General features: G+C 33.6%; 2 protein-coding genes and 1 pseudogene across 2 annotated transcripts; 2 read left to right on the top strand and 1 right to left on the bottom strand.

Annotated features, from left to right (window-relative positions):
• Positions 1-51: 51 nt before the first annotated feature.
• Positions 52-2,777, bottom strand: LOC106392474 (ribonuclease III domain-containing protein RNC1, chloroplastic-like). The gene is made up of 4 exons (XM_013833517.3): positions 1,887-2,777; positions 920-1,124; positions 639-839; positions 52-568 (listed from the first exon to the last, which is right to left on the bottom strand). The coding sequence occupies exons 1-4, from the start codon at positions 2,672-2,674 to the stop codon at positions 164-166; spliced, it is 1,599 nt and encodes a 532-aa protein (XP_013688971.2). The 5' UTR covers positions 2,675-2,777; the 3' UTR covers positions 52-163.
• Positions 2,778-7,488: 4,711 nt separating this feature from the next.
• LOC106391590 (peroxidase 50) lies at positions 7,489-9,184 on the top strand. The gene is made up of 4 exons (XM_013832623.3): positions 7,489-7,868; positions 7,960-8,160; positions 8,247-8,412; positions 8,587-9,184. Exons 1-4 carry the CDS (start codon positions 7,662-7,664, stop codon positions 8,991-8,993), a joined length of 981 nt encoding a protein of 326 aa, XP_013688077.1. The 5' UTR covers positions 7,489-7,661; the 3' UTR covers positions 8,994-9,184.
• A 232-nt stretch (positions 9,185-9,416) lies between these two features.
• On the top strand, positions 9,417-12,575 carry LOC125608094 (annotated as a pseudogene).
• Positions 12,576-14,112: the final 1,537 nt, after the last annotated feature.

Below are 14,112 nucleotides of genomic sequence, written 5' to 3'. Positions count from 1 at the left end.
GTAGACCACAAATGTTCTTGACAAGTTTTGCTTTGTAAATTTGGTGTCATCTGATGTTTAAAGCCTTAGTTAAGTTTCAAGGAAGTCTTTTAACTACAGAGATCAAATCCAGGAGCAAACTAAAAAAAAATACAGCAAGACAAAAAGAGTGAGAGACACTTTTTCAGACAGCTTTAGGTTGGATCTGTTCGAAGTCGAAAACCTCAAACATGAGCCTCCTAACATCAGGCTTTCCATAGACGGTATACGCCAGTCCGTGAATAGCTTGCTGAACAGCTGTCGTCGCAGGATTTCTAAGTCTCCGGTTATGCTCATACCGATCGTGAACCTCCTCCGAGTAGATTATAAAGTTGTGAAGACGTTTCTCCCTCAGATACCTTCCGCAGAACTTGTTCATCAACAAACGCCTATGCTTCTCTTGCAGCCATTTGCCAGGTGCGTCCAGGTGCTTCATCAACAAACGCTCCGCCATCGCTATGTCCTGTATCTTCTGCCCCACGTATTCTAATCTCTCGAAACAGAACCGAGGGTGTTCGAACTTGTGCTTTGAAGGATGTAAGAAGCAGAGCTGAAGGAAGTGAAAATGTTAAAAGAGGGAAAGTAACATAGTGCGTGATAAAGTTTATTGATCTCTTTACCTGTAAACCGAGTCCAAGCTCGATGTTTCTCGCTTCGGTTATCTCTTGGATTCTATCGTTCATCTGTAAAGGGTAACCTAAGGCCTGCATGACTTTAGGTTTGCTGTCGAAATCCCAAATGTTTCCTCTGAAACGGTGCATTCCAGGTGGAACACAGGCTCTGAATAGCCTCGGGTGTGCGAACAAAGCATCTTCAGGAGGCTGGAGAAACCAAACAAAAGTGTGATCATCATCAGTCTAAGTACTTAAACAGTGTGTTTTGTAGCTTTTGATTCATTTACCTTGTAAGTAGCAATGTCTTGCCAGCCTAGCTTCTTGCCTTCGAATTCAACAGAGACATAATCTACATCCTCAAGCTGTCTCCTAGCTCGAGGCTGGCAGTCATCAGCGTCCGGATCCATCCCAAACACCTCGAAAAGCACACGGTACACTTCCGGCATCCCGTAGCATAGATAGATTGCACCAAACAAAGCCCAGAACACAGATCTAGCGTGAAAACAAGACAAAGTAAACATGGATAAGTAGTAAGTATATGTCACAGGGATACAAAATAGTATAATGGGAAGCAGATATACTGAACATATCAAAAGAGATAAATATTCATATCAGCTCAAAGCTCTTGGCAAACGATGATCTTAGCAACTAAGTTGCATACAAGAGGCATGTCTAAACATAAAAAAAGGTAATTCACTAAACAAGTTGTTGAATAGAATCAGACACCAATCATTTCATGCTACAACAAAAGCAGATACAAACTCAATTTCTCGACTAAGATCCAAATCTCGGCTCAAAAGCAACCTAAACTATGGATAAGTAGTAAATATATGTCACATATATACTGAAACTTATCATAAAAGATAAATATTCAAATCAGCTAAAAGCTCTTGGCAACAAAAAGGTGATCTTAGCAACTCAGTTACATACAGAGTATGATAAATACTTAGGCATGTCTAAACATAAAAGATAACTCCCTAAACAAGTTCTTGAAGAGAATCAGACAACAGTCACTTCATGTTACAACAAAAGCAGATAAAAGCTCAAGCATCTGTCACAGGAAACACACACTATATATAATGCAACAGAAGATGATCTAAGCAACTAGGTTACATCTAACATACAAAGGGTATTTCACTAAACAAGTTGTCGAAAAGATTCAGACAACAATCAGTTAATGCTACAACCAAAGCAGATATTAAACTAAGATTCAACTCTCAGGTCAAAGCAACTTCAACAAGAGAGGAAACTTACTTAACCACTGGCTCACGATCTTTCCTAAGCAACTTATCAATATCATCATAAGGAAAGACAAGATTCTGCAAGTTAGCCGCTTTGATCCACCTCGGAAGAAACCTCTTCCCAATCAAGGCAAACACCCTCTCCCTCATAGGCCCCGGAGGCTCCCTCGGATACCTCTGCAAGAAAAACTCCGTAACCGCAAGCTCAATCACATACTGCCCCAAAAACCAAAGCCTCGAGTGCCCGTTCTTCACGTGCCTCGCACGTGCCCTGTCACAAGACGGATGCTGAAACGCTAAATAGAGCAACGTGTCGAAATGCTTAGCAGGATTCTCGTCGCTTAAGGTATCGGAAGGGTCCAGAGAGTATCCCAAAGCTTGTTTGGCTTCGAGGAGGTACTCGTCGATCCATGTTCTGTCGGAGGAGTTGAGGTTCGAAGGAGGGAGACACGAGCTGAGTAAAGGGAAGGACTTTAGAGAGAGCTGCGGGCTGTTGAGGAACCTCTCTGCTAGCTTTTTGTCGTCTAGTGGCGGCCTTAGGATGAAGCGTTTGGGAGGGAGTTTCTTCTTGGAGGGAGTGGTGGTGGATTGTTTGCGCTGGGCGAGCTCCTTGAGGAGACGCTGAGGGCTGTCTCGTGGGAGGCCCTGAGTCTCGGAAGCGAGGGAGGCGTGGATTCGGAGTCTGGGTTTGGAGAAAGTCGAGGGCTTTAGCTGGAACTGAGAGATTGAGATTGAGGAAGAGAAGGAGAGTTTTTCGGGTGAGACGCGGAGGAGAGAAGAAGATGAAGAACAAAGCTCCATTGAGTTGTAGAAACTTGGGTCGCGCAAGGCGCGATTTTGATTGCAGCGGTGGGAGAAAGGAAATGGTGAAGAGGAGAGGAGTGAGTCTGTGTTCCCATTGGATAAGGTGGTGTAGATTTTCGCGATACCGTGGCGGGGAGATTCTTTGCTGGATCAAAAGGTTTTTTAGTGTAATGTTTTGGGTCTTTAAAGCCCATTTAAAAGCCCATTATATTACAGTGAGATATATTAAAAGCCCTGCATACATCTTTATCGAAAATTTTTGTTTGTTATGGTTTTTTTTTTTACTTGGATTCAGTTTGCTTTTGTAGTTTTACAACCAAAATATATCCACGTATCATAAGTAGTTTTGTAAAAAGAAATTCCGACAAAATTAGAATTTTATCTATTCTATTAAAACAGTAGTGTGACCCATTGATAACAAGTTATGTCCAATTGATTTTTTTTATAACTGTATCTACTTTAATTAAATCAATAACACGTTATCTTTGTATAATAAGCAGTTACGTTTTCTTCCAACACAAAAAAGGAGTTTTTGTCGGTTTATGATTTTAAAATTGGGCCATGGGCCTCGATTTTGTTTTTAAAATCAACTGATTTGTTCCATTTGGTCTGATTGCAATGAGCCATATAAATTTATATTGCTTTCTTAACCACATCTAGGTTTATGGCTAATTTAATTTTAATAGAAGAAGACTAATAATATTGATTATTAAACAAAATTGCAATTATACTCGATTATTATCTATTATATTAAAACAGAAATATAATCAATTGATAAAAAGTTATGTCCAACTAAAAAAACTAATTTTTATATAACTTCACAAGTTATATAACTTCATCTAAATGAATATATTTTAAAGTCCTATTTTAAAGGGATAACCACTTTAAGTCATCTTTTAAAGAACTATGTATATGGCAACAAAAATTTATAAAAATATATATTTGTATTTTTTTGTTATTGGGTATTTAAATAAAAATATAAACCCTTATATATGGCAACAAATGTGTGATACGAAAAAAGCCTTATACAATTGGTCATGTACCATAAAGATATACTTATAAAGGTTAAAACTAATTCTCGACATTAAAAAGACATTTTTGTTACCATATATTTTTGTATTTTTTTTTGTTATTGGGTGTTTAAATAAAAATTATTTTTAGATTTTAACCTTTTATTTGATTAATATAACACATTATTTTATATAATTATGTATACCGTTACGTTATTGACATATCTTCTATAATGATATGATAATTATTCCTCATAATTATAATAAAATTTGATATATTTTTTTTTCAAAAAATATTATCACACTACAACAGCATAGCTTACATCTCAGCCAAAAAATTAAATTTATTCGACTAGATATTTTTTTCAAATTTTAAATATTTTACATAGACATTAAGTTTATCAATTAACAAAGCATTTGATGTTAAAAATAGGGTTTAATAGGGTTTAAGTGAAATTTTAATGTAAGTAAATATTCATATAAATGAAACTCATTTAGTATAACGGGTTTTAAATAGGTTATTCGATTAAAAAATATTTATTAAATGTGATTTTATTTAAAGTTAGTGAAGATGATATTAAAATTAAAATTTTCAAAAATAATTAAAACAAAAAATATACCCGCCCTTTCAAGGGCGGGTCAAAATCTAGTTGATCTTAAAGATAAAAAACTCATAATACAAATTTGGAATAACCAAAGAAAACCAACATCAGTAGACAAATTTTCCGAAAGCCATATTATTACATAAGCATCAAGAGAAGTGAATTTGACGATGCTCTCCAAAGTGAAGATTTATCTGCAAACAAAGTTTTAACTTTGTTATTTTCCTTCTCCATAAACAAAGTTTTGTATTTTATAATTTTGCAGCAAATATGGTTTGAATTGTTTTTTTTTTAATCCAGTATAAGTTAGATTTTTCTTGGAATCTTTGTTACATTGGATACTCATACTTTCTCTATAGCACGAGTAACTTCCGAGGAAAAGTGAAACTAAACCATGAAGAGTTGAGAAACATGTAATCATGGCAATAGACCAGAGATACAATAACGTGATCAATATTATTGAAAAATACACTTTACAGGAAAAAAGATTCCCTTTCGTGTTACTCTTTGTTCTCTCGACCACATGGCACATGATAATTCGATTTGTATAGAAATAAATACTATAAGTATCAAACACTATAAGACGCACGAGTCCTCCCATTTTGGTCGTTTTAATATATTTACATCCATTTGTGTTATTTTAATTCAAAACATTTAATGCAAAATCATAAGCTTCATTTTAAATATATTTTCCTTAAATAAATATTTTATAAATATTATTTTTAACAAGACATTATATGATATATATCTAGTTATTTTTTGGCTGTAGTATATCTAATATATAATGTAATAGGATAAAATTAACATGCCTATCTTCTTCTTCTTTTTTTGGCAGAACTGTAGAACAATGCTATTTTTTTTTACGGTAACCTGAAACTGAGTAATCCTCGTGGAGATTGTTAAAATACAGGACAAACATAAAAATAAACAACAAAATATAATTTTTCTTTCTTTTGTAGGTTATTCTGATTTCACGGATCCAGTTCTGTAGGTTAAAGTTTCTTTGTTTTAGATCAAGTTACGGACCAGACTATTGTCACCTTCAAAAGTGATTTTGCAAATATTAAATGTTTTTTTTATTTTGCTTTAAAGCAATATTAAATGTTGCATATTGCAAAACTTGCGATTCCACTTATAGAGCTGTAGAGCAGATGACTCCACTACTGTTTACTAATCCACAAAAGTGATGTGATGAATGGTGATTTCATGTAATTACGTCCGTTCTGCTTTTAATACTGTTCTGCACACATCCCTTAATCATAGCCAAAGCTTTGGTGGATACAAATAATACCAATTATGGACTGACTTGCTTAATCTCTATATCCAAATTGAATGTTATATTAACAAATGACCTTCCACAAGTATAAATAAGAATTGTATTTTTGTTTTGTTGCGTTCTGATCTGCTCCTTCCTCTTGTCTGCAGTGATTACTTGTTTTTTTTTTTGTAAAAGCATATATTCGAGGAAGACGATTCAACCATTTGCTTGTTATGCGTAAAATATATAAATAAATCGCACTCTTTCCGTTACCGAAAGATATACTCCTTCCATTTCTATTTAATTATCGTTATAGAGAAAAAAATTTATTTCAAAATAAATGTTGTTTTAGAATTTCAATATAAAACTTATTAATTAAATTTTCTACTTATTTTTATATTGGTTGAAATATAGTTAGGTGTGGAAATATATAAAATCATATGTTTTATTAATCTTTGTGCATAAACTTAAAAACAACAACTAAAATAAAACGGAGGAAATGTGTTTTAGAAAAAAAATTGTTTCAAAAAAATACATTTTCACCACATAAATTAATTACAAATTGTAAATTTCAAAAAACATAATTGTGTTTATTAAAATTCTATTGGTTAAAAGTTATGGAGAATAGCTAATTACAGAAAATAATGTATTGGTAACTAAAATCTAATATATTTTTTTAATAAGTGAAAAATATTTTTAAACATAGGGGGTAAATCTTTATTAACCAAATGACCCGATCAAAATTATCAAATTATAGTTAATGGGAAATTGTTATCTTGATACAGGCACGATTAATATATATGTATATATATAGTATATCTGTATATGATAAAAAAAAAAGATGCTATCATGGAATGTGTCACTGGAAATGATTGGCAATCTCTACAATTTTCAACCTCGAGCTAGGAGACAGCTTGAAAATTGTGAAGAACAAGTTACTGAGCTTAACATGTTATATACATCTTTGTTTTCTTATTTTCCTTTCTTTGAAACAATCAAATTAAAATAATGTAAATGAATTATTCCATTGCATATTCTTAAAGTTCGTATTTACTTTATTTTTAACAGAAACCGTTTAAGGCATATATAGTGAAATTATTTATCATGTTTTGTGGAATAGAAAAAGGACATGGTTTTCTTAGGAAAAGTATACTAAATGATACTAAATAATAGAAGCGTGATTGCCTTTACTTGCATTGCATGGAGTAGCCCCTTTTGAATGACTGAATTGAAGAATTGTTCTCGTCAACTATTTTTGTTTCTTCTTTAAAACGTCAACTAAAGTCTAAATCAACAATCGCTTTACCATAGATTAAAAAAAACTATATATATAAAACAGTAGCTGTTGATATAGCGTAAAAAGACAGCCATAATTAAACCCATTATCATGTCAACTGATTTGGACAATGTGTAGCTTTCTTCCCTAGATATGTAGCTAATTAATCCGTGTTTAACTTGGTGACTACAAGATCCAAAATTCTATTGTATGGTTAGTAAAAAAATTATGAAACCGTGAGATTCCTGCAATGCTAAGTGAAGCATTGGTTGAGATCCGAAAATAAAGATAATCGTAGTTAATTAAGACTAATTAAATAATATATGTATCTAGAAAAGTATAACAGTCAGGAGTAGTGGTTGAGATATGAGAAAGATTCAAGGTGGCTATATGGCACAGTTATTCGCAATGCTAAGTGAAGCATCGTTATCAATCTCGATCGCCATCACTCTCTATTCCCTCATATAGATAATCCTTGTGATCATACACACACAATATTTAGACAAACTAATAATATAATATCGAGAAGCTAACAATGATAAAAATACAAAAAATAATGGCGTGTACGTGAAACGATTTTTAATTACATAAATCATAGATTTGAAATTAACCATAAAAATTATAATACTTAAACATACGTTCAAAGAACCTTAAAATGATGCCAAAAGTTATAATATATTTAGTCTTTTTTCTTATAAAATAATGAAAATGCAAGCTGGCCGGTGCTACTTGTGCCCACTATAGAAAATCATATATATAAGTTCCTTTACTCCATTCATGTAATCATAGATATATAAGCACAAAATTGAAATCACAGAAAATAGTTTTAAACAACAAAATGGCTGCGAAGAATCTCTTATTGCTCTTTATCTCTCTTTTTCTCACCGTTAACCTCGTCTCCGCTCAACTCCGCAGCAACTTCTACGCCGGAAGTTGCCCCAACGTCGAAAAAATCGTCAGAGACGCCGTTCAAAAAAAAGTCCAACAAACTTTCACCACCATCCCCGCTACTCTCCGCCTCTATTTCCACGATTGTTTCGTCAATGTAAAACATTTTATTTATTTATTATTTTATTGCTTTAACTTCATTTTCATTTCTTTTGGGTCTAACTTATGAAATTAATTTACTGTCTTAGGGTTGTGATGCCTCGGTGATGATAGCATCGACCGGTAATAATAAGGCGGAGAAAGATCATCCGGATAACTTGTCGCTGGCCGGAGATGGATTCGACACCGTTATTAAAGCTAAACAAGCTCTTGACGCCGTTGCAAATTGTCGTAATAAAGTTTCTTGCGCTGATATACTCACCATAGCTACTCGTGACGTCGTTAATCTCGTTCGTAACTCATCACTATCATTTTCGTTAGCTCAATCACGAATTATAATCATTATCGTTAATGCTAAATGATATAATATTTATAGGCGGGTGGACCAAGATATGAAGTGGAATTAGGAAGGCTTGATGGGCTGTCGTCTACGGCGGCTAGCGTCGAAGGGAAGCTGCCACAACCGACGGACGACGTCAACAAACTCACTTCACTTTTTGCCAAAAACGGCCTTAGCCTTAACGAGATGATAGCTCTCTCCGGTAAGATATTGTTCATTCGGACCAAACTTATATCAAGTTGATTAAGATTTGATTTGGTTTTGGAATAAAAAATTAGTATTTTAAGTAATTTCATAATAAATAAAATATTTAATTAATAACATATTTGGTTCATGGTTTGATCCTAATTTAAGTATGGTTCGATACTGAAAACAGGAGCGCACACATTAGGATTCGCTCATTGCACCAAAGTGTTCAACAGGATTTACAGTTTCAACAAAACAACGCAAGTGGACCCCACAGTTAACAAAGCTTACGTGACAGAGTTACGGGCGTCATGTCCTAGAAACATAGACCCAAGGGTGGCTATAAACATGGACCCAACAACACCTAGACAGTTCGACAACGTTTACTACAAAAACTTGCAACAAGGGAAAGGTTTGTTCACGTCAGATCAAGATTTGTTCACAGATCGTCGGTCAAAGCCAACCGTTGACTTATGGGCCAATAATGCAAACCTGTTTAATCAAGCCTTTGTTAACTCCATGATCAAGCTTGGTCGTGTTGGTGTTAAAACCGGTCGTAATGGTAATATCCGTCGCGATTGTGGAGCCTTCAATTGAATTTAAATACTCATCGATTTCTTCTATTTTTATTCAATTTCAGTTGTTGTTTAGGATGGTTTCATGATGCTGGTTCGGCTCGAGTATAATAATTCTCAATTTTGGGTTTCAGTTTGCTAAAGTAAAAATGCAAACCTAAAATTGTATACCTTTGTTAGAATCTTAGTCTTAATAAATCTGATTCATATGTATTGCCTTATCTCATAATTCATATAGGCTATATCTCATCAATATGTTTCAAACCACAAATGTTTTATGGTATGTATGAGAAACTCTCTGCCTCCCAAACTTATTTTGATTATTTTACCAATAAGTCTAAAGGCCTGACTTGACGGACCAATTTTTCGAGAAACGGTTTTGATTGGTGCCCAATTCACTTCGTGGTTGCAGATAGTTTGCTTTTGCTACAAGACATGTCTTCTGCGTTAGTAATAGTGTTTCAACTTTCAAATTTCAACGTTTTTGTGTAGCTTATTTCTTGGGATATAAGAGCATGTTTAATTGGGGTTCTTAAGATGGAGCTCTTAGTGAAATATAAGAATTCGTCTCTTAACTTTTAACTTAAAAAATTAAAAATCGATTTTTAAATAAGATATTTAAAAACCGGTTCTTAGTTTTTTTAATTAAAAGTTAAAAGACGGATTCTTAGATTCCGCTAAGAATTTCACCCTAAGAACTTTCCATTAAACATGTTCTAAAGCCAGGTTTGTAGCAACCGTTTATTCATCTTGTAATTTTACTTTAATATTGTGTGTAGCTTTGGATTAACACGTTCAAATAGAAAGTGATTTTCTATATATAATAGCTGGGATATATTTATCTGTTGACCAAAAATATATATTTGGGTTTACTTCCATTTATATTGAATGTTTTGGTCAACCTTTAACTATAACGTGTTTGTATATGATGACCATGTACAGTTGTTTATTTGGATATACATGTATTTGTGCTCTCATCACAGAAAGACAAATTTAAGACCCTTCAGGCCTTCAGTCCATTCATGCATCTATATATTTGTAATTTCACACCTGAAAGCTTATATAAAGAGAGCAATGACTAAAGAAAATTGAATAAAAATGTCCACGAACAAAATGAATCTCTTATCACTTTTTCTTTCTCTCTTTCTGACCCTAAACCCAACCTCCGCTCAACTCCGCCGGAAGTTGCCCAAAATCGAACAAATAGTCAGAAACGCCTTTGGACAAAAAATCCAACAATCTCAAGTCACGTTTCCGCCGTTCTCCGTCTCATTTCCATGATTGTTTTGTCAATGTAAAATATTTTAGGGAAATTGCACCCAATAATTAACAAAATTTATTTTAATTAAATAAGACCAAAACTTCATTTTCTCTCTTCCTTTCCCTTCTTATCTCTTTCTATCTTCTTTCTAAAATTTAATTTTGTTTTTTTTTTTTGGTTATTTCACTAATTTTTCCTATTTTATATTTCATTTTTTTTTTTACAAATTATCAAATTATTTCATATATTTGCTTAAGTTTTTTTTATTAATTAATAAGTTTGATTTCACAGGTTTGTGATGCATCGGTGATGATAGAGTCTACCAAAAATAATAAAGCGGAGAAGGATCACTAAGATAATCTATCTTTATCCACAGATGGATTTGACGCCATATTTAAAGCCAAACAAGCTCTTGACGCCGTTCCAAATTGTCGTAACAAAGTTTCTTGCGCCGATATTATCACATTTACAACATCAAAAAAAATCTTAAGTACTAATTTAATTTAATATAGGTGGGTGGACCATGGTACGACGTGGAATTGGGGAGGTTGGATGGACTATCCTCCACGGCGGCTAGTGTCGAGGGAATGCTGCCACAACCAACCGAAAATGTTAGCAAACTCGCTTCACATTTTGCTAAAAACGGGCTTAGTCTTGACGATATGATCGCTCTATCCGGTATGATTTTGTCTTTTGATTGAAACTACATCATCATGGACCTGCTCATTGCACCAAGGTCTTGGATAGGATTCACGGTGTCAAAGAAGACCCGAGTATAAACGCTACTTACTTACCACAACTCAAAGAGTTGTGCCCTAAAGACCTCGATCCGCACAAAGAGATATTTATGGATCCAACAACACCGGGGAAATTTGACAACGTATACTATCAAATTTGCAGCAAGGCAGAGGATTATTCAAGTCTGACCAAGCTTTGTTCACCGATCCTAGGTCCAAGCCTACCGTTAACTTATGGGATGGTAATGGACAGTTGTATAATCAAGCTTTCGTTAACTCCATGATCAAGCTCGGTCCCCTTGATGTTAAAACCGGCCGTGATGGTAACATCCGTAGCAATTGTGAAACTTTTAATTAGAAGATAATCTTTTTGAATTTGATCCTCTTTATATTATTAACATCATTCGCTTTCCCACTAGCAGATTTGTCTCTTAATATCCAATAAAAGCAACAAACACAAGAAGAAATTAAAACAAGCAAAAGAATTAAAGGAAACAAAAACATAAAAGCAAGTAAGACAAGTCTAGGCAGAAAACAAGAAGGCTAATCTGATGTTGATTTTAGAAAGAAAAAAAAACTAGAGAGAAAACTGCATCAGAAAACATGAAAATAAGAGAGGAAAAATTGCTTTATTACAAGATTGATTAGTAGAACTAAATTATCAAAAGTGTCAAGACAAAAGAAATATACAATCTCTAACAATCAATTAATGACAGGATGTAATTTCTATTTTTTTTCCACAAATGACGCATTAAGTTTTTGTTATCAATCAAATAATATAGAATTTTCCCCGTAAAAATTTGAAAGTTTTTTTTTTAAAAATAAATTGAAGTGAAAACAATGCTTTGACAAAAAAAAAATGTTTTTAATACATTCCAAATCAGTTTATGGTTAGTAAAACGTTTTGTTTCTATTTTAAAAAGTTCACGAAGAGAGGGAAGCATACCCGTGTAAACTCTGTTTCCATAGGAATCGTCTCCTTCAAGCAGCTCTCTAATCGCTAAGGAGTTATTCTTCACTGCTGTGTACATCAAGTTATCGTTTTCTTAATAAAAGATTAGCCTCTTCTTTTATTCATTTAGTTTTTTTCACCATTTTTAATAGGAAAAATCAAAAACATATATATAACACCAAGCAATAAGATTAACGATCTTCTATCTGGGAGAAGTACGTAGAGATTTGCAGCCATCATTTTTGCTAGGATATGGGAGAGAGAAGATGAGGTGGTTATTTCAGCAGGATGGGTCATTTTATGGTACCCCCTTTTTTTGGAACATAATGTATAATGGTACCTTTAATCATGGTTCTGATGGTTTGTCACTGAACAATTATGCCTTGATATGATGTTTAGCATCAAATATATAAATTAAAGCGTTACTATAATTTTGATGTTTGTTAAAGCGTTAATGTAACTACTAATCTATTGTAACATAGGTGGTTGGACCAAGGTATGATATGGAACTAGGAAGGTTTTATGGGCTATCATCAATGAAGGCTAGTGTTGAAGGGAAGCAACCGCATCAATGAACGATGTCAACCAATTCTGCATATATTTTTCAAATTTTCAAAGTTTATCACATGTTTACATTCAATCTTTTGATAATTCAACATACTAGGCCTGGGCATTCGGGTCGTCGGGTCGGATTCGGGTCGGGTCCTTTCGGGTCCGGGTCTTTCGGGTATAAGAGTTTAGAACCCGATAGGGTAATTTTAAATTTTCGGTTCCGGGTCGTGCCGGGTCCGGGTCGGGTCGGGTCTTAAATAGTTAGACCCATTCGGGTAATTAGAATTTATCGGTTCGGATTCGGTTCGGTTTCGGGTTGAGTTTGGTTCGGATTCGATCTAAAAAAGACCTAAAAATACAAAAATATATCTGAAAATATTTATATATCCGAAAATATTCAAAATTTGTGTTTTTATTATATTAAAATGTGTATATATTCTAAACTATGCGAGATAATACAACAATTCGTTGTCTCCTAGTGGTTGACCCCATGTTCTCTAGACAAATAACCCATCTTCGATTCCCCCTTAATGCATTTTATTTAATTTACATTATTAATTCGGGTACCCATCGGGTTTCGGGTTTGGGTCGGGTCGGGTCCAAGACCCGCGGGTCCTCTGCAACAAGACCCGATAGGGTAATTTGATCAGATCGGTTCCTACCCAAACCGGGTTTTTTCGGGTCGGTTTCGGGTCGGGTCTTCGGGTCCGGGTAAAATGCCCAGGCCTACAACATACGATGTCAACCAATTACACGGACATAGTAATTAATATAGTTTTATCCATTTTATTTTAAGATATAACTATCGTACTGTAGCAGAAATAGCTAAATAAAAATACAAGTTACTGTTCAGAAAATTATAAAAAGAAAATGTTATACAACAAAAGCGCTATATTTATTACGATTTTTGGCAGGATATATCAAAAAAATTCGAAAGAAACAAATATTTTTTGCCACAAAATAATCTTTTTTTTTATCTCCTAGCATTTATCTGTCGGTCTGGACATTCAGATATCAGTTCGGTTCAGTTTGAGTATTTTGAATATTTTGAGGTATCCGGCAGTTTAGATAGAGAGTTAGAGGATTTATTTACTACATCATCTATTTTTGGTTTTGGTTCAGTTCAGATAATTTCAGATTCGGTTTGATTCAGATAGTAAAGCTAGTAACCTGGAAGTATCCAGAAAAAATGGTTTTCATTTGATTTTAGTTATGGTTCGGTTATTTCATGTAGTTTGGGTAATTCGGGTAAAATAACGGATATTTTGGATAAAATATCGAACAGTTATGATGACTCGGATAAAAATCTCGGATTACTTTGAATATTTCATATAAAACTATCCAAATACTTTCTGATAGTTCGAATATTTTATAATAATTTTGTTTTCGTTAAGTATTTTTCTGATATTCTATACAAATTTTTAAATTACAAATATATATATTTAGTTATGTTATATGTATATATAATTAATGTTTTTATATATTTAGGTATCCGTTTGGTTTTTGGTTTGGTTATTTTGGATACGGAAATATATAAACCATTCGGATATTTGAAAGTTTCGGCCGGTTCCAATTTCGGATATTTTAATTGGTTAAGTTTTTTGCCCAAACCTATTTATGCGTGTATAACCTTTTGGCT

The sequence above is a fragment of the Brassica napus genome, chromosome A1 (genome assembly GCF_020379485.1).
Source record: "Brassica napus cultivar Da-Ae chromosome A1, Da-Ae, whole genome shotgun sequence".
NCBI classification, from domain to species: domain Eukaryota; kingdom Viridiplantae; phylum Streptophyta; class Magnoliopsida; order Brassicales; family Brassicaceae; genus Brassica; species Brassica napus.
The sequence above is the reverse complement of the archived record's forward strand: the minus strand, read 5'-3'. Positions and strand labels throughout refer to the sequence as shown.

What these genes read in the sequence shown, in the direction of transcription:
- LOC106392474 (XM_013833517.3), bottom strand. Translation starts at nt 2,674, where the DNA reads ATGGAGCTTTGTTCTTCATCTTCTTCTCTCCTCCGCGTCTCACCCGAA. An exon ending in AAGACATTGCTACTTACAAG is followed by an intron (nt 840 to 919) that starts GTAAATGAATCA and finishes TGGTTTCTCCAG; the next exon opens with CCTCCTGAAGATGCTTTGTT. An exon ending in AGCTTGGACTCGGTTTACAG is followed by an intron (nt 569 to 638) that starts GTAAAGAGATCA and finishes CACTTCCTTCAG; the next exon opens with CTCTGCTTCTTACATCCTTC.
- LOC106391590 (XM_013832623.3), top strand. Translation starts at nt 7,662, where the DNA reads ATGGCTGCGAAGAATCTCTTATTGCTCTTTATCTCTCTTTTTCTCACC. An exon ending in CTCGTGACGTCGTTAATCTC is followed by an intron (nt 8,161 to 8,246) that starts GTTCGTAACTCA and finishes TAATATTTATAG; the next exon opens with GCGGGTGGACCAAGATATGA. An exon ending in CGAGATGATAGCTCTCTCCG is followed by an intron (nt 8,413 to 8,586) that starts GTAAGATATTGT and finishes TACTGAAAACAG; the next exon opens with GAGCGCACACATTAGGATTC.